Source organism: Hypanus sabinus, chromosome 8 (genome assembly GCF_030144855.1).
Source record: "Hypanus sabinus isolate sHypSab1 chromosome 8, sHypSab1.hap1, whole genome shotgun sequence".
In the NCBI taxonomy this organism is placed as follows: Eukaryota; Metazoa; Chordata; class Chondrichthyes; order Myliobatiformes; family Dasyatidae; genus Hypanus; species Hypanus sabinus.
In genome coordinates, this window is record NC_082713.1 from 29,855,323 (window position 1) to 29,881,478 (window position 26,156).

Sequence of the window (26,156 nt, forward strand, 5' to 3'; positions counted from 1 at the left end):
ACCCTCGTGCCAGGAATCACTGGTTGGCCTCGCGCAACCGGCGGGAAGTGCCGTCGCTACTGGCCTGGGCGCTGCCTCTAAACCTGTTTAGCACACCGAATGTTTGTGGGGAACCCGGTGCTAAAATATTCGCAGACGACCTAATGCGGGCTCAGGGTTTCGTAAGTAACAGAGCAGCTACATCGCTGTGATCTACTGAAAGTCATCCCCCGAGCCAAACTTTTGTCAGCCTACCTACATACAAGGGGGGGGGGGGGCAGGCGTGCACCCTGTCGCACTCCTCGCTTGGCCGGTCATTCTCTCCGGACTGTGACCACCACGGCCCCGGCACAGGGACCTCTGGCCCTTACCTTGGCCTCTCACCCCGCCCATGTCCAGCCATACCTGGCCAAGGCGTCTGGCAGCGGGTGGGCGGGAGGCTGGAGTTCGGGCCCAGTGGCTGTCTAATGAGGCAATGAAGCCCTCAAAACTTCTCCGGTACCTTTAGCCCAAACACCCCTGCACTTAAAGACAAACCCGTTGAGTTTTTTCGGTGGAAAAAACGTGAGCAAGCGGGACAGAAGCTAAGTGCTGAGAGCCACATAAACTAAATTGCGGAATAGACTGGACATAAGGAACCTGCTTCGAGTATCACTGTATTCCCATCGTGTTTATCACCCCCCCCCCCCACCCCACCCCCGTTGGCCGGTCCGCAAGAATATCGTCAATATTAAACTGGTCCGCGGTACAAAAAGGGGTGGTGACCCCTGGTGTACATACATTATTTCTACTTCCGGATTGCGAGGTTTTACTTCCGGTCTTTTCTGCCCGGTGCATATGTGTGTAACTAACCGATCTAGGGTCGATCTTGCCTTTCATTAAGGTCGAGGTAGGGGATCTTCGGCTTAAAAAAGTTGGTGATCACTACAATAGATGAAGGGCAGAATTCTCTTCCCCTGAAACTAACAGCTGCTTCAGCAACCAGTAAACTTCAAAATAACACTACTAACCTCATGTAAAGAAACAAAATGGCTGTAAAAACTTTCTTAGAAAAACTCTAAATTACTCCTTCACAAAGCTAAAAGAATCACATGATGTATTGCTGTTGAAGGAAAGAATGCCTGCTCTTGTCTCAAGACCAAATCTGTTAAAATGTATCCTTAAGAAAAAGAGTTAAGAGATTTTTTCTTGGTCTAATGCACTAAGCTCACAATAAAATAGCAGAAACACATTTCAAAGTTCTGTTCTATTGAAGATGAAGTTATTTAATTTTAGAAGCACAGTGCAACTGGTCCATATGTTAATCACGCTTGGTCACAATGAAATGTTTATCCTTCTCTTTTGAACGATTGTCTTGTTCTTTATTCCGTCATATTTTTTCAGAATCTGGTTTATTATCACTGATATATGTCATGAAAATTCTTGTTTTGCAGCAGCAGTACAATACAACAGATAAGATTACACCAAGCTACAAAAAATAAATAGAGGAAAGGATGAATAACAAAGTCCTGTTCATGGGCTGATGGATTATTCAGAAATCTGACTGGCAGAGCAGACAAAGCTGTTCCTTACTTACTGTGCTTCAATGCAGAAGAACTTGGAGACCCCTTCCCCCTGACTTCAATCTCCTTTGCCTTTTGGGAAGTACATGTTCACCCTTTTTGGGTGCTGTCAATATGGAGATTAATGCCCTATATATAAAGAATTTGCATTCAGTGTCATGTTATAATGTTGCCGATTTCTGCAATGCTGGAACAGCCTTTACATTTTCAATTGCAAATATAATTTGCCAACACTTCAGATGGTTTTAGATATTTAAATAGCCCCTGTTGAGTGATAATTTCACAGTGCTGCACTAATGTTTGCTTAGCAATAAGCATAGCCTACTTCATACTATGAGAGCATAAGACAGAAGAGCAGGATTAGGCCATTCAGCCCATCAAGTTTTCTGCACTGTTCCATCATGCTGATTTGTTATCCCTCTAACTCTATTCTCCTGTCTCCTACCCATAAACTTTGATGCCCTGATTACTCAAGAACCTATAACTGTCCACCTTAAAGATACTTAAAATGATTTGGCCTCCACAACCGTCCATGGCAATAAATTCCATGGACTCACCATCCTCTGGCAAAACAAATTTTTCCTCATCTCTGAATTCTGTGGCAGTGCTCTCTGGTCCTAGACTCCCCCACTATAAGAAATATCCCCTCTACATCCACTCTATCTTAGGCTTTTCAGTATTTGATTGGTTTCAATGATTCCCCCCCCCCCCCCACCCCCATTCTTCTAAATCCCAGCGAGCACGGGGCCCGGAGCCATCAAACACTCCTCATATGTTAACCCTTTCACTCCTGTGATCATTCTCGTGAACCTCTTCTGGATCCTCTCCAATGCCAGCTCATCTTTTCTCAGATAAGGGGCCCAAAACTTCTCACAATACTTCAAGTGTGGTCTGACCAATTCCTTATAAAGCCTCAGCATTACATCCTTGCTCTTGTATTCTAGTCCTCTTGAAATGAATCCTAACATTGCATTTGCCTTCCTCACCGCAGATTCAATCTGCAAATTAACCTTTAGGGAATCCTGCATGAGGACTCACAAGTTCCTCCGCACCTCTGATTTTTTAATTTCTTCCCCATTTTGAAAATAGTCTAGGCCTTTATTCCTTCTGCCAAAGCGCTAAGCAGACTCATGTGTGGCACCTTGTCAAAGGTCTTCTGAAAATCCAAATAAATAATATCCATTGACTATCCTTTGTCTTTCATGCTTGTCTATTGTGTCTATCTCCTTTGTCTATCGTGATTATTTCTTCCAACAACTCCCAACAGATTTATCGGGCAAGGTTTCCCCTTTAGAAAACATGCTGATTTTGGCCTGTTTTATCAAGTGCCTCCAAGTACTCTGAAACTTCATCCTTGATAATAGACTCCAACATCTTTCCAACCTCTGAAGTATGGCATATAATTTTCTTTCTTTTGCCTCTGTCCCTTCTTAAAGTGTGGAGAGATATTTGCAATATTCTAGTCCTGAAGTACCATTCCAGAATCTAGTGATTCTTTAAAGGTCACTACTAATGCCTCCACAATCTCTTCAGCCATATCTTTCAAATAATTGGGACGAAGTCCATCTGATCCAGGTGACTTATCTACCTTTAGATTTTTCAACTGCCCAGCACCATCTCCTTAGTAATAGCCACAACTCTCATTTCTGCCCCCTGATTCTCTTGCATTTCTGGCATTCTGCTAGTATCTTCCACACTGAAGACTGAAGCAAAGTACCTATTAAATTTGTTTGCTATTTCTCTCTCCCCCACTACTACCTCTCCAAAATCATTTACCAGCAGTCCAATATCCACTCTCATCTCTCTTTATATATCCGAACAGCTTTTTGTATCCTCCTTTATATTATTGGTTAGCTTACCTTCACACTTCATCTTTTCTCTCTTTATCAATTTTTTTGGTTGCCTTTGGTTGGTTTTTAAAATCTTTCCAATCCTCTACCTTCCCATTAATTTCTGCTATATTATATATGTCCTCGCGTTTGTTCTTATGCTGCCTTTGACATCCTTTGGCAGCCAAGGTTGCCACATCTTCCCTTTAGAATACTCCTTCATCTTTGGATTGTATCTTTTTTGCGCCTTCAAAACTTCCCTCAGAAATACCAGCCACTACTGTTCTGCCATCATCCCTGCTACTGTCCTTTCAAATTAACTTGTCAGTTCTTCTTTCATACCTCTGTAATTTCCTTTACTTCACTGTAATAACAATATATCGGATTTATACTCTCCTTCTCAAACTGCAGGGTGAATTCTATCATATTATGATCATGCCTCAAAGGGTTACTTTACCTGAAGCTCAGTAATCAAATCTGGGCCATTACATAACACTCAATCCAGAATTGCCTTTCCCCTAGCGGGCTCAACCACAAGCTGCTCTAAATAGTCATCCTGTAAACATTCTACTAATTTCCTCTCTTGGGATCCAGCACTAAAATAATTTTCTCAGTTCACCAGTGTATTAAAATCCCTCATGACTGCAGTTGAGAGGGTGAGTAGTTTCAAGTTCCTCGGTATACACATCGCTGAAGATCTCACCTGGACGGTACACACCGACTGTGTGGCAAAAAAAAGCACAAAGGTGTCTCTTCCACCTCAGGTGACTGAAGAAGTTTGGTTTGAGTCCCCAAATGCTCAGGACTTTCTACAGAGATACCATTGAGAGCATCCTTACCGGCTATATCACCACCTGAGAACTTCCCTCCATTGAGGACATTTACAGAAGCCGGTAAGTAAAGAAGGCCTGGAAGATCATCGGGGACACCAGTTGCCCCAACCATAAACTGTTTCAGCTGCTTCCGTCTGGCAAACGGTACATCAGCATTGGACCAACAGCTTCTTTCTACAAGCCATTAGACTTATACATTCACATGCCTGTACATTGCGACGGAGTTATAACAGAATGATTTTTACGCCCACACATTATGGGACAGATGTAAGCTTTAAATAAATTCAAATTGAAATTCAACATTGCCCTTTTTACATGCCTTTTCTATCTCACATTAATTTCTAGCCCTCGTCCTGGCCACTGCTCAGAGGCTTGTATATAACTCCCATCAGGGTCTTTCTATCCTTGCAGTTTCTTAACTCTATCCACAAGAATATTACATCTTCTGATCTAAGTCATCACATTCTAAGGATGTGACTTCATTTTTTACCAACAGAACTACCTGACCCCCTCTGCCTAACTGCTTGTCCTTTTGATACAATGTGTACCCTTCGATGTTCAGCACCGAACTATGATCTTTCCGACTCAGAGATGCCCACATCATCATACCTTCCAACCTCTAACTGTGCTGCAAGATTATTTACCTTATGCTGCTTGTGTTCAAATATAACACACTCAGTCCTGTATGCATCACCATTTTTGATTTTGACTGCTTGTTACACTTTAACTCACCCCAGTGACTGTAATTTTGCCCTATCATCTGCCTGTCCTTCCTCACAGTCTCATTATACACTGCACTTAGTTGTATACCAACAGCCCCATCCTCAGCCCTATCACTTCGGTTCCCGTACCCCTGCAAAATTAATTTAAACAACTCTAGCAAACCTACCCACAAGGATATTGGTCCCCCCCTACCCCCCAGGTTCAGGTGTAACCTCTCCTTTTTGCTCATGTCATACCTTCCCCAGGGGTGAGCTCAATGATCCAGAAATCTGAAATTCTTCCCCCTGCACCAATTCTTCAGCCATGCATTCATCTGCCAAATCATCCTACCCTTACCCTCACTGGTGCGTGGCACAGGCTGCAATCATGAGATTACTACCCTGGAGGTCCTGCTTTCTAGATTTCTACCCAGCACTTTAAATTCTGTCCTCAGAACCCTCTTCCTTTTCCTACCTATGTCATTGGTACCAATGCGTACCATAACTTCTGGCTGTTCTTGAACACCGAGGACCTGATCCAAGATATCCTGACCCTGGCACCTGGGAGGCAACATGTCATCTACCTGTCGCTTTCACGTCTACAGAATCTGCTTTCTGCTCCGCTAATTATGGAATCCCCTATCACTGTTACACTCCTCTTCTCCACCTTCCCTTCTGAGCCACAGGGCAGAGTCAGTGCCAGGGAGCTAATTACTGTTGCTTCCCTATAGTGGGTCATCTGGTACTGTTGGCAATGAACACACAACCTTTCAATGTCTTTATGGCAATACCTGCATCAGCTGTAATTTATTGATTACAACTCAGTGTTGAACACCATCAGACCCTCAGTTTTAATCAGCAAACTCCAAAATCTGGACATCTGTACCTCCCTCTGCAACTGGAACCTTGAGTTCCTCACCCAGAAACCACTGTCAGTGCAGATCCGAAATAACATCTCCCCCTTGCTGACAATCAACACTGGAGCATCACAAGGATAAGTGCTTAGCTCACTGCTCTACTCTCTCTACTCCCACGACTGGGTCGCTAAGCACAGCTCACATGCCATCTATAAATTTGCCTATGACACAACTATTGTTGGCAGAATTTCAGATGGTGATGAGGAGGTGTACAGAAGCAAAATGGATCAGCTGGTGGAGTGGTAACAGAAGAACAACCTCGTACTCAATTTCAAAGACCAAGGAATTGATTGTAGACTTCAGGAAGGAGAAGTCGAGGAAACAAACACCAGTCCTCATAGAGCGATCAGCGGTGGAAAGGGTGAGCAGCTTCAAGTTCCTGGATGTTAGCATCTCTGAAGATCTATCCAGGGCTCAAAATTACAAAGAAGTTACGACAGCAGCTATATTTCATTAGAAGCTTGAGAAGGCTTGGTATGGCACCAATGAAACTCACAAATTTAACAGATGTACCAGAGAGAGCATTCTAACTGGTTACATCACCATCTGGTATGGAGGGGCCACTGCACATATCAGAAAAAGCTGCTGAAAGTTGTAAACTCAGCCAGTTTCATCAGGAGCACTAGCTTCCCCAGCGGTGAGGACATCTTCAAAAGGCAATGCCTCCAAAAGGCAGCAACCATCATTAAGAACCTCCAGTACTCATGACATGCACCTTTTGCAAGGCTACCATCAAGGAGGAGGTGCAGAAGCCTGAATATACACATTCAATGTTTCAGGAACAGCTTTTTCCCCTGCGCCATCAGATATCTGAACGGACAGTGAACCCACATACACTATGTCACTATTTCTTTTCTCATTCAGAGGATGCTAAATCTTTGTGGGTGGAGTTAAAAAAACTGTAAGGGTTAAAAACAGCGATTATGGGAATAATATATAGGGCTCCAAATAGTAGCCAAGATGTGGGGTTGAGATTGCAAAAGGAGTTGGAAAAGACATGTAATAGGGGTAATGGCACAATTGTAAAGGGGTTCTTTAAAATGCAAAGGAATTGGGAAAATCAGGTTGGTGTTGTATCACAAAAGAGGGAATTTGTTGATTGCTTTTTAGAGCAGCTTGTACTTGAACCTACTTGAGGAAAGGCTTTCTTAGACTGGGTGTTGTGTGATAACCAAGATCATATTAGGGAGCTTAATGTAAAGGAACCATTAGGAGGCAGTGATCACTTATGTTGAATTCATACTGCAATTTGAGAGGGAGAAGCATAAGTCACACGTATCAGCATTGCAGTGGAATAAAGGGAATTACAGTGGCATGAGAGAGGAGCTTGCCCAGGTGGATTAGAGGAAGTTACTGGCAGGGATGACAACAGAACAGAGATGGCTAAAGTTTCTAGGAATAATTCACAAGGCACAGGATAGATATATCCCACAGAGGAAGAAGTTCTCAAATGGCAGGGCTAGTCAAACGTGGCTGACAAGGGAAATTAAGTGCTGCATAAAAGTCCCTTGACTTTATATAAGGGTATATAAGGTAGCAGAAGTGAGTGGGAAATTGGATGATTGGGAAGCTTTTAAATTCCATCAAAAGGCAACTAAAAATCTGGAAGAACAGAAAAGATGAAATATGAGGGCAAACTAGCCAATAATATAAAGCAGGATAATATATAAACAGTAAAAGGGAGGTGAGAGTTGATATTGGAACACTGGAAAATGATGCTGGTGAGGTAGTACTGGGGGACCGAAAAATGGCAGATGAACTTAATGGGTACTTTGTATCTGTCTTCACTGTCTACACTGGCAGTGTGCCAGAGGTCTGTGACTGTCAGGGAGCAGGAGTGACTGTAATTTCTATTACAAAGGCAAAGGTGCTTGGCATACTCAAAGGTCTTAAAGTGGATATGTCACCTGGACCAGATGGACTACATCCCGGAGTCATGAGAGAGACAGCTGAAGAGATAAAAGATGCATTGGTCGTGATCTTTCAAGAATCACTTGATTCTGGCATGGTCCTGGAGGAAGGGAAGATTGCAAATGTTACTCCACTCTTAGAGTTCTTCAAGGAAGTAACTAGTAGGGTGGACAAAGGAGAGGCAGTGGATAATTTTCAAATGGCATTTGATAAGGTGCCACACATGAGGCTGCTTATCAAGATAGAATCCTATAATGTTACAGAAGAAATACTGGCATGGATAGATGAATGACTGTCAGGCAGGAGGCAATGAGTGGGAATGAAAGGGGCCATTTCTGTTTGGCAGTTGGTGACTAGCATTGTTCCTCAGGGGTCAGTATTGGGACCGCTACTTTTCGCATTCTTTTTCAATGAGTTGGATAATGGAACTGATAGCTCTGTGGCAAAGTTTGTGAATGATACGGAGATAGGTGGAGGGGAAGGTAGTGCTGAGGAAGCAATGAGATTGAAGTGGCAGATGGAATATGTGTTGGGAAATGTATGATAAAGCATTTTGGTAAAAAGAACAATAGTGCAGACCATTATCTAAATGGAGAGAAGGTTCAAACATCAGAGGTGCAGAGGGACTTAGGAGTCCTTGTGCAAGACTCCCAGAAGGTTAATTTACAGGTTGAGTCTGTGGTAAAGAAGGCAAATGCAAAGTAGGCATTTATTTCAAGGGAAGTAGAATATAACAGCAAGGACATAATGCTGAGGCTTTATATGACACAAGTCAGGCTGTACTTAGGAGCATTGTCAACAGTTTTGGGCCCCATATCTCAGAAAGGATGTGTTGCCATTGGAGAGAGTCTGGAGGAGGTTTGAAAAGGTGACTCCGGGAATGAAGGGGTGAACATATGAGGAGCATTTGGTATCCAGAACTAGAGGGCACAGCCTCAAATTTGAGGGGTGACCTTTCAGAACAGAGGTAAGGAGGAATTTTTTTAGCCAGAGAGTAGTGAATCTGTGGAATGCTCTGACACTGACTCTGGTGGAGGCCAGGTATGTGGGTAAATTTAAGGCAGAAGTTGATCATTTCCTGATAGGTGAGGGCATGAAACGATATAGCGAAAAGGCAGGTAAATAGGTTTGAGTACGATCCGGGACCAGCCATGAAGGAATGGTGGTGCAGGCTCAATGGGCTGAATGGCCTAATTCTGCTCCCATGTCATATGGTCTTATAGTCTTATTCTTTCGGTTTCTGTTTGCACTACTCAGACTCAGTATAAAACTATACATAAAACTTTAAACTCAGTTTAATGTTTTGAATATATTATTATAATTTATAGTTTTTTATTATTGCTTTGTACTGCTGCTACAAAGCAAAGAATTTCATGTATGCCAGGGATATCAAACATGATTCTGATTCTGAACTGCCTACTGGCTTATTAAAATATTAACCAATGGAAAGTTTCTTAAAATATTTTAACCGCAAGAGATACAGCAGATGCTGGAAATAGTGAGCAATGCACACAAAATATTAATGAATGGTCTAAGCCCAAAACATTGATTGTTTATTCCCCTCCATAGAGTTTCACTGGCATTTTGTGTGCATCTTAAAATATTAGTTTCTGGATTTAGTAAGAAACTACCAGGACTGCGCATACACAACACAGAAGTATATTTGTGTGACTATCAAGGACTGTGCCTGTTAAAAGCAAATAGCATATTCATATAGTATCTTATATTGTGTTCCCAATATTCAAAAGTTCAAAGATTCATTTATCATCAAAGTATACAACTCTGAAATTCTTCTTCTCCAGATAGCCACGAAACAAAGACAGAAAAGAACGGCAGCATGATCACCAACCCCCAGATCCTTCCTCCCCACTCAGGAAAAATGAACAAAAATGGAACAGACACATCAAGCCCCAAATCCCTCTCACCCACACACAAAAACAAAACAAGAAAGATCCGGTGAAAAACACAGAATATAAAAAAACTGTAAGACTGGGGAAAAAATCCATAGTACAAGTCCATATCCAAAACACAGAAAACCTGGGTAACATTCTCCTGGTACAGTGGCAGCCTCGCCTCCCTCTGTGGCAGAGTGATCCCACCAGTGATCAAAAGGCAGTCTCCCTTCTCCAGTGGCAGAGTGATCCCACCAGTGATCAAAAGGCAGTTTCCCCTCTCCATAGCAGAGTGATCCCACCAGTGATCAAAAGGCAGTCTCCCTTCTCCAGTGGCAGAGTGATCCCACCAGCGATCAAAAGGCAGTTTCCCCTCTCCAGTGGCAGAGCGATCCCACCTGTGATCAAAAGGCAGTCCCCCCTCTCCAGTGGCAGAGCGATCCCACCAGTGATCAAAAGGCAGGCAACCGGTGCTCACCCTCCGCATTCGATTTGATGTTTCAGTCTCTTCCATCACTTTAATTGATGAACAATGGAAGCTTTAATTGGCGAAATGGAGTTGAACATTGGCCTTGCAACCCGTTCTACAACCTTCTCACCACGAGGCCCACACATGCTGCCTCTGCCTCCCAGAATCCTCTCAGAGACTGCAGAGTGCTGAAACACCCAAACAATCTACAAACTGAAAATCACGGCCTCCAACAGTTCCAGAATCTCACTCAAGACGAGAAAAAAAGTAAAAGACATAAAAGAAGAGAAATAGGTGGTTTTGTGGTCTATCCAGAAGACGTCAACAATGGGAGCATTGTACACAGGCGCCACCCTGACCAAAAGTTATTTGGAGTTTGTTATTAAAATTTAAATTCATTGCATTTTTTTTGTGGGAAAGATTTGATGGCCTGAGAAAGGAGAATCATAGTTCTTTTTGTTGACTCCATCCATAATTTATGGTAATAAAATTGTTCACTGGCGTGTTTGAAATTTGTTTGACATTGCTTAAACACTGCTTGTGATCCCCCCCATCTTACTTGGCATAAAAGCTTCTGCTCAGCAATATATGCATCTGATCATGTATGTATCAGCAGAATGTACATATTTTCAACCGGCTTTTAAAGTTTTAGACCCTACCAGAGCAAAACCTGCTCAAGCAGGTTCTCCAGTAAATGTGTAGGCTTTTTATACAAAAATCTATGTCTAATTAGGAGTATCACATTGGGACTTTGACTCGAGCAATCTTCCTCCTTTCATTTTCTGACACTAATCGTGGATGAAGCAACCTGGGATGGCTTGAGATATAGCAGAACCTGGAGGCACATTCTGCTGAGCTATCCCAATAGCAGAGTTCAAGAAACTAATTGATGCATTGGCCACCACAACTCTGAGAGGGAAGGATAGATCAGAAGGAAAAAACAAAACCGAAGTATGTAAATAATATTCCATTTAAAATATTTCAATGTTCCTAAACAAAACCAAATTTAAAAGTGTATCAATCAGCAATAACTTGAATGAACTGCCCATACATATTGGAGATAATGAAAATTCAAATTATATTTATTATCGAAGTACATATAATTCACCGTACACTACCCTGAGATACGTGGGTGATTCAACAGTGGTTTGTCCTCCTGTATTTCCTAACATGTAGCTCAAGATACAAATAAATCTGCTCTATCCAGAACTGGTGTTTAGTAAGGTTTGGTCTTACTCGGGGGTAAGAGAAAACAATTTGGTAAAGGTGATAAATGAGCAATCTGATTTGATAATCTACTTGAAGTAACAATAGGGCAGGAAGTGGATATTCCCCAAACCCACAATTCACCCCTATTCCCCACCTCCTTGGTCAGAGAGCGGTAAAACAAGGATGTTACAGAAAACCATGCCCTATGTATAAAAGAGACCAACAATATGTGAAAAAAGAAAGCCTTTTTAGAACCTGGGTTTGCCTCCCAGAAATTGATCCAATGTAATCAGTACTCATGGAATTTCCCCAGGGAAGAGGGTGAATAACAATAGGTATTTTTTTCCAAGTTCAGTTAGCTTTGTCCTGCTTACATGTAGAACAATTAAACCCAAAACAACCATGGACTCTGAACAACCATTCCCTTGTATACAAGAGCAATCATTCCCCGGGGTACCTCCATTCATCCTTCAAATGGATATTCTTTAAAGGAAAATTTACATGAGGGTTTACCTTATTGGCGCAGCTCACGGTTAACCGACACGTTCAAAGCTGTAGCAAACACTTCCTGGGTTTCACACCGATTTCACAAATTGCTTCCATCACAATCACTACCAAAGATGTATCCTGTTTTCATTAATGGTGCTTACTGGGATTCCTGTGTTGAAGTGTACAGTATGCTGACTACTCACCTTCACGTAGGCAACAATCTTCAGTGAGATGGTGGCCAGGTACAAAGAGTTCATAGCAAAGTCCATCAGGTTCCACCAGTCGTGCACGTATTCATTAAAACCACCATCCCACATCTCCTTGATCTCAGCCCATATAAAACCTAAAAAGAAAGTATTTGTTTTATTTATCTGTATTTCTGAAATTCTTCATTTGATCTGGTTTTCTATGTTATTTTTATTTTTAGCAGATGTAAGATCAGTATTTACTCATCATCTTAAAATATTCTCAGTTTTTCTCCTTCCTCGGCCTTCTTAAAATATTTTCTGATGCAGTCTTATTCTTTGTAGTCTTTCACATGGACATCCACATGCATAACAATAATACATTTTAAGTATAACTGTGACAATAATGGGTTTAGTATTATTCTAAAGGAACAGGACAAACAACACAGATCACCGAACAGGACAACAAAGGAACAGGCCCATTTCCCCGAAATGTCTATGCAGAATATAATGCCTAATTAAGATAATCTCTCCTGACCCATATTCCACTGTTCCCCATATACCCCTGAGCCTCTCTAAAAGTTCATATCTCACATTATTATATCTGCTTCCACCACTGTCCTTGGCAATACATTCCAGGCACCTTTCACTCTCAGGGTGAATGAAACCTAGCCTTGCATGTCTCCCCTCTCACCGTAATTCATATCCCGAAGTACCTAACATTCCTCTAAGAAAAGATTCTAATTGCTTATCTTATATACTGTATGCTTTGGTGTATGTTCCCGCTCATTATTCAGAGCCTCATTTCACTAATGACCAGAAAGGGTAAGTGTCATCAGTATGGGATTTAAAAAACTCTTTGAAAGAGATCCTTCGAGAATCTGCAAAATCATGATTCTCAGTGCAAGCCAGGTGACCTGTTCCACTCTCCTTCATTCCTACCAAGTTGAGCAGGAATGGTCAGGCAGCTCAGCCAGACTTTAAATAATCCCCCATGCCCCGCTTTCAAGATCTACCTGCATTAATTCTATCTTGCAAAGGAATGAAGCTCTACATCCGTTTCAGTAATGGCTTGCTACACCATTCTTCTATTTCTTCAAGTCAACGTTGTATGACTTTGAGTATTGAGTATAAGAGTTGGAATGTTATGGTGAGGTTGTATAAGACATTGGTGAGGCAGAATTTGGAGTATTGTGTGCAGTTTTGGTCACTGAATTACAGGAAAGATATTAATAAGGTTGAAAGAGTGCAGAGAAGGTTTACAAGGATGTTGCCAGGACTTGAGAAACTGAGTTACAGAGAAAGGTTGAATAGGTTAGGACTTTATTTCCTGGAGCGTAGAAGAATGAGGGGAGATTTGATAGAGGTATATAAAATTATGATGGGTATAGATAGAGTGAATGCAAGCAGGCTTTTTCCACTGAGGCTAGGGGAGAAAAAAACCAGAGGACATGGGTTAAGGGTGAAGGGGGAAAAGTTTAAAGGGAACATTAAGGGGGGGGGCTTCTTCACACAGAGAGCGGTGGGAGTGTGGAATGAGCTGCCAGATGAAGTTGTAAATGCGGGCTCACTTTTGACACTTAAGAAAAACTTGGACATGCACATGGATGAGAGGTGTATGGAGGGATACCGGCCAGGTGCGGGTCAGTGGGACTGGGCAGAAAAATGGTTCGGCACAGCCAAGAAGGACCAAAAGGCCCGTTTCTGTGCTGTAATGTTCTATGGTTCTAACTTGCTTAGAGAGCTCAGACTCCTGCCAAAATCCATTTCCCTGTGCAGATCTCCACCTGCAGACATAAAGAGATCAACTTGATACACCATGAGGAGGAATGAAATTTCTTTCACTGTCACTAAGTTGAGTGGAAATTCTCTTCCCCTGAGGAGACTACCATAGCCACCACCTTCTTTATAATGGGCCTGTTGTATGGCCTGTCTGAGCTGAACTAGATGGGCTGAGGGACCTGCATCTGTGCCGTACTTCTCTATGACTCTAGATAGTGCACAGACACCCTCTTGGCATCAATCTCATTTTGTTTTTCAAACGTCAATGTCATCAAGTTATTCATGTTTCTTTGTTTGACTGTCCTCCTCCTCCCCCTCCACAGTCCATGCCTCATCTCTGACAACCATGATATTTAATGGGAGTGTGCCTTTTAAGGTAAATATCCTTCCCTAATTTTGGCATAGTAGAGAGTCATAGAGCAATACAGCATAGATAGAGGTCATTTGGCCCATCTGATCTGTGCTGACCATCCAACTAGTCCCAATTTCCTGTGTCTAGTCCATTTCCCACTGAGATCCTCGATGTACATATCCAAGTCTTTCTGAAGTCCTAGCCTGGCCAACTTCTTTCTATAACTCAGGCTTTTTAGTCCTGCCAATAGCCTTGTAAATCTTCTCCGCACTCTTTCCGGTTTAAACAAGCCTGCTGAATAATAGGGTGACAAAAATGTGATAGTACTCCAATGTCTTGTACAACTGCAACATAATGTCTCAAATCCTATAATCAATACCCTGACTGATGAGAGATGGGAATATGCTGAATTCAGTGATCCCATCCACACATCTGCCATTTTAGTATTTATTTTTTGGCCTAAAACAGATTCACGTTTGATTGTAGCCAAATTCATGATCTTTCCTTTCATCTGGTCTCCAGATCTAGCTTCATTACTAATGGCCGTAATCCACTTTCCAGACATCTCACCACGTGGCACGAACTAATGTAAAGTGATGCTAAATAAGGAAGAGAGGTTTACCTAAAACCCATGGCAATATCATCCACTCCACAATGGTTGGTGGTGGCCCCTGCATGTGAAGATCCGTCTTAACGATGTGCTGAGACGCCAACAGCAGCAGGAAAAGGAAGGTCAGGTAGGATCCAGTGTGGCAAATGAATTTGATAAAAGGGTTCTTGATGAACAGTCCCAGTCTGCTCTTTGGCGCCACCAAGTACACGACAGATAGCATTGGAAAGAGAAACCCAATGGTAACGCAGGTCAGGAGCTTCACTGCCCAGTGCCGGCGACGCCAGCCAGGGAACCCGTCATACCACAACGTAGCCAGGAGCTGCTGGCAGTTAGGCTGAGCGACAAACTGTGAAGGAAAGGACAATGGTGAGAGTCCATTTAAAGCACAGTGCTGAGGATGAAGCCCCCCCCCCCAATAGAATGTTTTTTCCTTTTTCTCTCTGTCCAAAGAACCAGATTGTGCAGAGATAAAGGTAGCTAGTGTAGACTGGTGTGCTGCTGTGCCACCAGGCTAAGGGATTTGGCAAACACCGAAGTCATTTGCAGTTGCAGAAATACTGGCTGTGCCACCACAAGTCATGTCGTTTAAACGTTGCAGTACTCTGCAGCTTGGAGATTTAATTTACCCCTCCTAAGAACTGATCCCGATGCAGTTTATTTTAACAGCTAGACTATGCCAGATTCTAACATCCTGGATAGTTCACAATGCAATGTAAAAACTAAACCCAGCTTTTGGCAGACAAGGAGTCTCATCACGTGTGCTCATAATTCAGCTCCAACGTTTACATTGCTTCAATCTGGATGCACCATGCTGATAAAGGTTACAGAGATTTCCACCATTTTATATGCAAAGTGAGAGATTTTATTGCCTTGCACAGGTCTTGGCATCACTATCCATGTTTTTGTTACCTCCAACAGCTTACGCTAAAACACCACCAGATTGCAACCAAAGTAAGCCTTTTCTGGAAGATTTACAATATCATCATGTGTTTCTTAAAATACAATGACCAGAATTGGATGCAACACTCCAGTTGTGACTTAATCTATTTGTTTTTAATATACAGTAGATCAACATAACTGCTCTGCATTTGAACTCTATGCCTCTGTTTATGAAGGTTAGCATTCCATTTTTTAAAAATTTTCAATCCTTTAATATATCTTGACATTTTCAACACTGATACTCAGGTCCCTGTGTTTTCACGCAACATTTAAATTGCTTTTAATCTAAGCTCTCTGTCTTGATTTTTTTCTCTGCCAATACATAGCACTTCACTCTTCTTTGTATTAAGTTTCTTCTGCCTATTTTGCTACTGGATAAATATCCCTTTATAGCCCATTATTGTACTTATCATAGTTTCAACCTTTCTGTCGCCTGCATATTTGGAAATTTCACATTGCACGTCATTATCTGGATGATCAATATGCCTAACAAGCCCTGGGAAATGCATCTAGATATCTTCCTCCAATGTAAAAACTACCATTTATCACTACTCTTTGCTTCCCATCGTTGAACCACTTTCCTGCCCACTGGTCCTTTAATTCGATGCACCTTAACTTTGCTAACTTTTAAATGGAACTGCATCAATTACCTCCTGAAAAATCACATAAACAATATTAACTGCATTCCCTTTATTAATCTTCTCTCTTTAGTTAGTCTTCTTAGAGTTACAGTGCCTTCCGGCCCATGATCCCCCACCACTCAATTACACCCAGCCTACTAACTTGTATGTCTATGGACTGTAGGAGGAAACTGGAGCAGCCTGAGGAAATCACGCAGTCACGGTGAGGATGTACGAACATCTTACAAGCAGCAGTGGAATTGAACCCAGGTTGTTAGAGCTGTATGAGCTGAATACCCCTTATTGAAAATGCTTGGGGCCACGAGTGCTTCAGATTTCAGTTATTTTAGGATTTTGGAATACAGTATATAATGAGATAGTTTGGGATTACCATCATTTCCAACTCTGAATCTATACTACTGGCAAACAGTCTTTGTCTTAATTTGTTCATCACACATACGTGCTTAACAGTAAAAATTATTACATATTATTAGTATACCAAAAATATAATGTGTGCAGGGTACCAAAAGCAACACACCAGCATCGGGCGAATACCTGAATCAGCTGATGAACAACAACAAACAACGGCGGGCTTTCAGGCTCCACCTACGATGCCATGTCTCTGCCCAAAATGTCGACTGTTTATCCGTTTCCACACATGCTGCCTGACCTGTTGAGTTCCTCCAATGTGTGTTGCTTTGGATTTCTAGCAGACTTTCTCGTGTTTCGCTTTTTTAAAAAGTTTTATGTTAAAGTATAATAACAACCAGCATTGTTGTCTTGTTCTGGTGTTAGATTTTCATCAGTAATGATCTTGGCAGACTCAACAAAGAATTTCTCTGTTACTCCATGATCAGCAGATGCTTTATTACCACTAATATTTAAAAACTTAATGCCATACCTTTTCTTCAATGTCTCTAATCACCCTGATGAATATTCACAATTACCTTTGATTTTCAGTTTGTCTGTGCTTGTTTCATGATCAGCATACCATTAAGCAGCATATGTTCATTCCGACACTGATGAATCCACTCTTTCAATACACTTCGAGATCTTCATTTCTCACTTTATGCAGGGTTTTCCTATTTTTTATCAACTTCTGTTCATCACATGGGTGAGGTCACTTCTCAGAACTGTCTGTGGGGTGCAGAGGCCTGGGCATTGCCTGGGAACCTTCCCAGCACTTTGTAGAATTGCCCATTTGCAACGTCATGTTAGCACTCAAAAAGTGCATTTTGGAGGTTTTAGGATGAGGGGAACTCAACCTGTGGTAACCATTACACCACCAAACTGCTCTTATTAAATCAGGTTGTCTAACGAGATTTACCTTTAATAATCCATATCATACTGGGGTGAAAGTAATATAAATTTCCGATACTGTGATCATATCGACAAGTTTGACCATTTAATCTACTTGTACTGGACACTTCCTCACCAGAACACTGTGCAATCAGCTTCCTAAATACTTTAATCTCTCGTGCTGGCTTTTCTTAACAATTCTTTTTTTTTCGAGATGATTATTTCCCCAGAATAAAGATTACACTGCCTGACTGAGGTTGTTTGGCATCTCCTTGTGTTTCTTTTGAACATGGGCATTTTTCCACGCCTTCCAGTAACTCATCGGTAACTAGGGGGAGCTGAAAGACTCCTGCAAGCTACACTGCCATTGTATGTATCTCACCTTCAGCTGATCACCTCTTTTTTTGCTTCCATTTCCTCCTCATTGTCAAATTTCACCCAAATGTTATATTGATATGAATAATTCCTGATATATAACTTTCTCCATTACAACCCAGTCTGGGTCCACCTATCATTACAACCTCTGTCTCATCTCTGCCTCTAATTCCTAGACTCTGGATATCCTCCCTCTACCCTCTCAGTCCTGATACAGCATCATGATCCAAAGAATAACGCATTAGCCATCACAGACGCCCACTAAGTTCTTCTAGTTTCTTTATATACTTTGTTCCAGATTCCAGCATCGTGAACTTTCCAGAATAACACACAAAAATGCTGAAGCAACTCAGATAGCATCTATGGAGGGAAGTTGGTCAGCACAGTAAGTGTGGTGGTTAGCACAACAATTTACAATATAGGTGACCTGGATTCAATTCCTGCCTCTACCTGTAAGGAGTTTGTACAATCTCCCCATGACCACATGGGTTTCCTCCGGCTGCTCCAATTTCCTCTCATGGTCCAAAGATGTGCCAGTTAGTAAGTTAATTGGTCACTGGAAATTGTCCTGTGATTAGGCTAAAATTAAATCAGGGTATTGTTGAGCAGTGTGACTCAAAGAGCGGGAAGGGCCTATTCCCTGCCATATCTCAATAGATAATTAAATAAGTGGTCAATGTTTTGAGCCAAGACCCTTCAGCAGGTTTTTCCAATATTTTCAACATTCTACTTTAGTTTCATCAACTTCTTTAACCCTTTCCTCGTGCAGGGAGCTCTGGCATTGGTTGCCTCGTGCAAGTACTTAGCTTTTACCTGAAGCATCTTTTTAGTAGTTTGATCTTCTTGCCCATCAATATTTAGAGTCATGGAGGCTTACAGAGTGCATGAAAGCAGGCCTTTTGGCTCAACTCATCCATGCCCATGTCGTGGTCCGGATCAGTTCCCCTTTAAATTTAGTTAGGTTGCGATCTGGACCATTGACGCCTTGTTCCCTTCTAATTCCGTTTCACGCGTCCCTTGAGCTTGGCAATCAAGGTAATCTACTCTCGACCCGAACCGGCAGCTTATAAGCCCCTGGCTTTAGCTGTTTGGGGTGAGAATGTTAAGAAGCCTTTGCAAGTTGCCACCACCGCTACAACAAGCCAGAGTGATCCAGCCCGCATCGGAGTACCAGCAATTCGCCTTCCGTTGCCAGAGTGGGTCCGGCCAAGGTCAATCTACCAGGGGTGAGTTGAAGGCGTAGTCCTGACTCGATGTTCATGCCCCTTGTCCGTGTCTACCCTCTAAAGAGTCCCGGCTTAGTGCCTGAGCTGAAGGCAGAGTCCTGACTCAACGTTCATGCCCCTTGTCCATGTCTACCCTCTGAAGAGACCCAGCTCGGTGCCTGAGCTGAAGGTGGAGTCCTGGCTCGACGTTCATGCCCGTTGTCCGTGTCTACCCTCTAAAGAGACCCAGCTCGGTGCCTGAGCTGAAGGCGGAGTCCTGACTCGACGTTCATGCCCCTTGTCCGTGTCTACCCTCTGAAGAGACCCAGCTCGGTGCCTGAGCTGAAGGTGGAGTCCTGGCTCGACGTTCATGCCCGTTGTCCGTGTCTACCCTCTAAAGAGACCCAGCTCGGTGCCTGAGCTGAAGGCGGAGTCCTGACTCGACGTTCATGCCCCTTGTCCGTGTCTACCCTCTGAAGAGTCCCGGCTCAGTGCCTGAGCTGAAGGCGGAGTCCTGGCTCGATGTTCACGCCCAGTGTCTGTGTCTACCCCCCGAAGAAGAGTCCCGGCTCGGTGCCTGAGCTGAAGGCGGAGTCCTGGCTCGACGTTCATGCCCGTTGTCTGTGTCTACTCCTCGAAGAGTCCCGGCTCGGTGCCTGAGCTGAAGGAGGAGTCCTGGTTCAAGATTCCTTGTCCTGGGTTCTGATGTCCACATTTCTGGCTGCAGCGATCCATGGTATCCAAGTGTCTGGCAGCGGTGAATCAAGGTCCCAGTCTCCAAGTCCAAGGGGCGTGGCGATCCCAGTCCCCAGGGTCCAAGTTCAAGGTCTGCGGCTGTCCATGTTCCCCCGGTCCAAGTCATGGCCGTGGCAATCCCAGTTCCCTGTTTCCAAGTCCCAGGTCCGCGGCGATCCAAGTCCCTAGTCCCCTAGTCCGAGGTTCGTGTTCCTCTTTGTCCTCCTCGAATTCCCGATCTTCTGCATAGCGAGTAATAAATGCTATTTTATTGTACTTAAGAAAGACGTGTTTGTGTCCTGCTTGTGGGTCCTCTCTCAGGACCCTTGTCCCCACCTCATGACAGCCCATTAAAAAGTCCATCTAAAATACTCCCAGTTGCACGGATTTGGCCCATAACCAAATAACCTTTCCTATCCCCAAACACATCTTTTAGATGTTGTTCTCGTACCTGTCTCAACCACTTCCTCTGGCACCTTCTCTTGGTTGCGTGAAACAGATGGAATGTCCGCAATGCTCAGCCAAGGCTGACTTTGGGCTTCGGTTAAATGCAGCCAGTGCTCTGCTTTCAGACCACAAATCAGCTCTGCAGACACCTAGTTGCAAAGGTGGAGGGAATCCAAGGGGAGATTTCCTAAGAAGGAGGCAAGGTGTCTGTAGGTCTGTAAGTACCGCACCTTCCTCACTCAATATTAAAAAAACGTTAGGCTATTTTGTAAGGGAGCAACAGCAATACTGCGGGTGTATTGGCCAATCAGCATTTACAAATATGCAGAAGTTCCATTCCATTCCATGCTCACTCATTTGCAGTTGTCAATGGAGCTACAACCATTTAAGACTTTGATTTGTATCTCTCTGCAGCTTTATACCTATATGAGCCTGCATTTCCACATGCAGATCCTCCTGGAAAAAGACCTGGACAATGTTTCTAGTCCCCTTTCTGCTGTTCATTTGCCTTGGTTTCAGGTAAGGCACAGACCCTCAGCATTGCTTTTGACTTTAGAATGGAGACTGATCCATGCTTTCTAATTCATTTCGCCTCCACCCTCTAAACCACTTCAACCAAGAATTACAACTGATCTTAAACTAGAATGTGTTACACTACCAGAGATTAATTAGTTTGCATTTTAAACATAACTGCATTAGGTTAAATGGAACAGTGAGCTTCACGCATCACCTCACATTCAATTTAGAAATTCTCTGCCCCTTTACTGAACAGAAATTATTTCCTATAAATAGATATCGAAGGACAAAAGCTTAAGGAAAATTTCACATACAGTACACTCTCTCTCACACATACATACAAACTACACACTCATACACACACACTAGCTCACATACAGTACACTCTCTCTCACACATACACACAAACTACACACTCATACACACACACACACTAGCTCACATACAGTACACTCTCTCTCACACATACATACACACAAACTACACACTCATACACACACACACACTAGCTCACATACAGCACACTCTCTCTCACACATACATACAAACTACACACTCATACACACACACACACACACTCACATTCAAACTCATACACACTCACACAGACACTAGCTCACATACAGTACACTCTCTCTCACACATACATACACACAAACTACACACTCATACACACACACACACTAGCTCACATACAGTACACTCTCTCTCACACATACATACACACAAACTACACACTCATACACACACACACTAGCTCACATACAGTACACTCTCTCTCACACATACATACACACAGACTACACATACACACTAGCTCACATACAGCACACTCTCTCTCACACATACATACACACAAACTACACACTCATACACACACACACACTCACACGCATACACACCCACACACACACACACACACACACGCTCATACACACACACTAGCTCACATACAGTACACTCTCTCTCACACATACATACACACAGACTACACACTCATACACATCCACACACGCACTAGCTCACATACAGTACACTCTCTCTCACACATACATATACACAAACTACACACTCATATACACACACACACACACTCACACTACACACACACACACACACACACACACACACACACAGAGACACACACACTACACACACACACACACACACAGAGACATACACTTACACAGACCCACACTCATACACAATAACATACAAGCACACACACACTGAGCCCACAGGGTAACATTTGTCTGCCTAGATGGAGTTGCTAGCTACACCAAAGCTAACTTGTAACAAGAGCTTCATGTCCAAGTCCTACCTCTTTCTGATGGTACTTGATGGCCACCTTGAGCTTGGCGAGATCATGGCATTTCTGGGGGTCGAGTTCATCACTCTGGTCATCTCTGTGGTTCAGGATAATCTCGAGCTCTCGGGAACTGCGTGCTTGATCCAGAAGGTCCTTGGCAAAGAGCTTGCACTGCTGCGACAGCTCCTCATATTCAGCCTTGAACTCGTTCTCAACTTTGCTGAGTTCCTTCAGCTCCCAACCCAACTGAAAGGCTGTGAGGATTGGGTCTTCACTTGACAATGCTATCAATGAAGGGCTGGCCAGAGCACGATAGACATTCAGACGTGACCTTGAGTGACGAAGGCTGTCAACTTCTGTGCTGGAGACACACTCCACACAGTTGCACCTCACTTGGTGGGGTCGAGGGATGGATACACCCCCATGCACCAAAAGTTTTATTATCTCATAATTATTGGTGTGTGCAGCAAGCATTATGGGTGTAATATCCGGAGTGAACTCAGAGAACTGGGCATCCATCAGTAAAGGAGGAACCTGTCAAGTTAAGGAAAATTATTAATCAATAATCTTAAAATATCAAAGCAAAAAAAAAATCAACTTAGCAATGCTATAGACTGTAAACAATATATATGGAATTCTGAGATACTGGATCGTGGAGTACACAGGGCAGTCACCAGTTCTTGTTTTGAAGTGGTATCCATCAATTAGGAAAGGTGGTTATAGTACCTCTGTAGTCCAGGCTATTGTTGGAGGCCCAAAGGACAATTGCTCTGCCTCTCAGGCCCACAATAATAATAACTGAACTTTTTTGAAGGTATCTCCCTTTCAGGTGGCCGGTTTGTTTCTGAAACACCAACCATGGTCCAATTTGTACTATAAAATCTCAATTTTCACATTAAATGAGGACCATTATATAAAATAGGTGGTTAGTGGACACACCTGGAGACAGCCTCAAGAAAATACAGAGAGTCATGAGCACATCACAAGCAACAGCTTCATCTCCATGGCCTCTTTCTATACACACTGCCCCGGTAAACCAGTCAACGTAATCAAGGATCCCACCTACCCTGCACATTCCCTCTTCTCTCTCCTCCAATTGGGTAGAAAATACAAACGCCTGAAAGTTTGTGTCACCAGACTCAAAGGTAGTTTCTATCCTGATATTATAAAACTATTGACCTGGCCTCTTGTACAACCAGATGGATTCTTCAACTCACAATCTATCTCATCATAGCCTTATGTCTTATTGTCTGCCTGCATTGTACTTTCTCTGTAACAAACACAAAGTTCTACATTCTGTTATTGCTTCTCCCTTCTACTACCTCAATGTCCTCGTGTGGGTGAAATGATTTGTATGGATGGCATGCAAAACAATGTTTTTTACTGTACCTCAGTACATGTGACAATAACAAAAACTTAAAATGGAACCGGCTCCATTCCCAGAATCAAACTAGGAACTCATTTTGGAACCAATAATGCTCCTTTAGTGACATCACTGCGAATCAATGTCAAAGGTTTGCTTTTTTCAGAAACAATTTCATTGAAATAACTCATTCTTAATACTAAGACAAATTAAATCCTTATTTTATACTAAGATAATCATTTTGTTTTTGTTGTGTTTGCAACAATAATTCCCTTAAAATGATTAAAAATAGCCCAATTGAGAATGATTAAAATCAACTCTCCCAATGTCAAAATTATTTCACTGAAGAGGGGTTATAAATGTTTTCACAATACTCTTTGCAAAATGAGTGATGCAGCATCATTTGTAGATTTTCTGTTTCCAAAATTTCATGTTATTGACTACTAGAATCAAAAGTTCAGAAGCAGACTGCCCTCCATATGTGTCACACAATTAGCACATACATTGAAGACTAATTTCTACCTGTAAGTGTTGATCTAAAGTCATAATTTTGTGCAATTGTCCTGATCCAGTAATTGCATATATTTAGGTCTCAGAGGAGAAGATCACTGGATTTATGGTAAGAATGGTCACCATCACTCGCCCAAAGGAAATAAATTACTCTTGCAAGTGACAGCCAGATTCCAAAAAAGGAATTAATCAAAAGAAGCATTGAATACTGTATACAGGTTTAGGTAATGTTCTGTGAAAAGAGCATTGGAGAAAATTCAGGAGACCTAAAACTTGTTATAACGGTCACATGGGTCTAACAAGAGCAGCTCGTTATCATGTTGTATCTCTAAATAAAATAAAAGCTCAAGCAGTAACATTTTCTGAGAACAGATAAAGCACAGAGGAGATCCATTATCTTTTTAATTTTTAAGAAATTTGGTAAGATAAATGTACAGATACTCTTCCATTTATACAAACATACAACAACAGATGGTATTGGAAATTTGGGAACTGTCAACAACCACGTGGATTAAGAGAATTTTCTTCTGCAGTCACTCTGGGTCGAGACTACTTCTGCCTAGTATTGTGGGATCTGAGATGGCTGGATGGGATTTGCTGCTGTGGGGCAGTAGACGGTTGACAAGGCATGTGGGTAAAAGGTGGTATATCCCTTCTTTGGCTTGTTACCTAAGAAAAGAAGAGCTTATGAAAGGTTCAAAAAGCTAGGTAATGATAGAGATCTAGAAGATTTTAAGTCTAGCAGGAATGAGCTTAAGAAAGAATTAGGAGAGCCAGAAAGCGTCATGAGAAGGCCTTGACGGATGGGATTAAGGAAAATCCTAAGGCATTCTACAAGTATGTGAAGAGCAAGAGGATAAGATGTGAGAGAATAAGACCAATCAAGCGTGACAGTGGAAAAGTGTGTATGGAACCAGAGGAGATAGCAGAGTTATTTAATAAATACTTTGCTTCAGTATTCACTACAGAAAAGGATCTTGGCGATTGTAGGGATGACTTACAGCAGACTGAAAAGCTTGAGCATGTAGATATTAAGAAAGAGGATGTGCTGGAGCTTTTGGAAAGCATCAAGTTGGATAAGTTATCAGGACTGGATGAGATGTACCCCAGGCTACTGTGGGAGGCGAGGGAAGAGATTACTGAGCCTCTGGCAATGATCTTTGCATCATCAATGGGGACAAGAGAGGTTCCAGGGGATTGGAGGGTTGCAGATGTTGTTCCATTTTTCAAGAAAGGGAGTAGAGATAGCCCAGGAAATTATAGACCAGTGAGTCTTACTTCAGAGGTTGGTATGTTGATGGAGAAGATCCTGACAGGCAGGATTTATGAACATTTGGAGAGGAATAATATGATTAGGAGTAGTCAGCATGGCTTTGTGAAAGGCAGGTCGTGCCTTACGGGCCTGATTACATTTTTTGAGGATGTGACTAAACACATCGATGAAGGTAGGGCAGTAGATGTATAGAGATTTAGGCAAGGCATTTGACAAGGTACCTCATGCAAGGCTTATTGAGAACGTAAGCAGGCATGGGATGCAATGGGACATTGCTTTGTGGATCCAGAACTGGCTTGCCCACAGAAGGCAAAGAGTGGTTATGGACAGAGGTTACAGCAGGACATTGATAGAATGAAAAACTGGGCTGAGAAGTGGCAGACGGAGTTCAACCTAGATAAGTGTGAGGTGGTTCATTTTGGTAGGTCAAATATAGTATTAATGGTAATAGTATTAATGGTAAGACTTTTGGCAGTGTGGAGGATCAGAGGGATCTTAGGGTCCAAGTCCATAGGATGCTCAAAGCTGATTGACTCTATGGTTAAGAAAGCATACAGTGCATTGGCCTTCATCAATAATGGGATTGAGTTTAGGAGCTGAGAGGTAATGTTGCAGCTATATAGTACCCTGGTCAGACCCCACTTGGAGTACTGTGCTCAGTTCTGGTTGCCTCACTACAGGGAGGATGTAGAAACTATAGAACGGGTGCAGAGGAGATTTACAAGGATGTTGCCTGGATTGGGGAGCATGCCTTATGAGAATAGGTTGAGTGAACTCGGCCTTTTTTCCTTGGAGCGACGAAGGACGAGGGGTGACCTGATAGAGGTGTATAAAATGATGAG

General features: G+C 42.6%; 1 protein-coding gene across 1 annotated transcript in view; it reads right to left on the minus strand.

Moving 5' to 3' along the window:
* The window catches only part of LOC132398007 (short transient receptor potential channel 5-like), a 128,827-nt gene that overhangs the window by 57,231 nt on the left and 45,440 nt on the right, over window positions 1-26,156 (minus strand). The window contains exons 3-5 of the mRNA XM_059976890.1: window positions 22,181-22,702; window positions 14,733-15,069; window positions 11,995-12,134 (exon numbers count right to left, since the gene is read on the minus strand). Coding sequence (XP_059832873.1) covers window positions 11,995-12,134; window positions 14,733-15,069; window positions 22,181-22,702 — 999 coding nt within the window. The remainder of the gene's footprint in view (window positions 1-11,994; window positions 12,135-14,732; window positions 15,070-22,180; window positions 22,703-26,156) is intronic.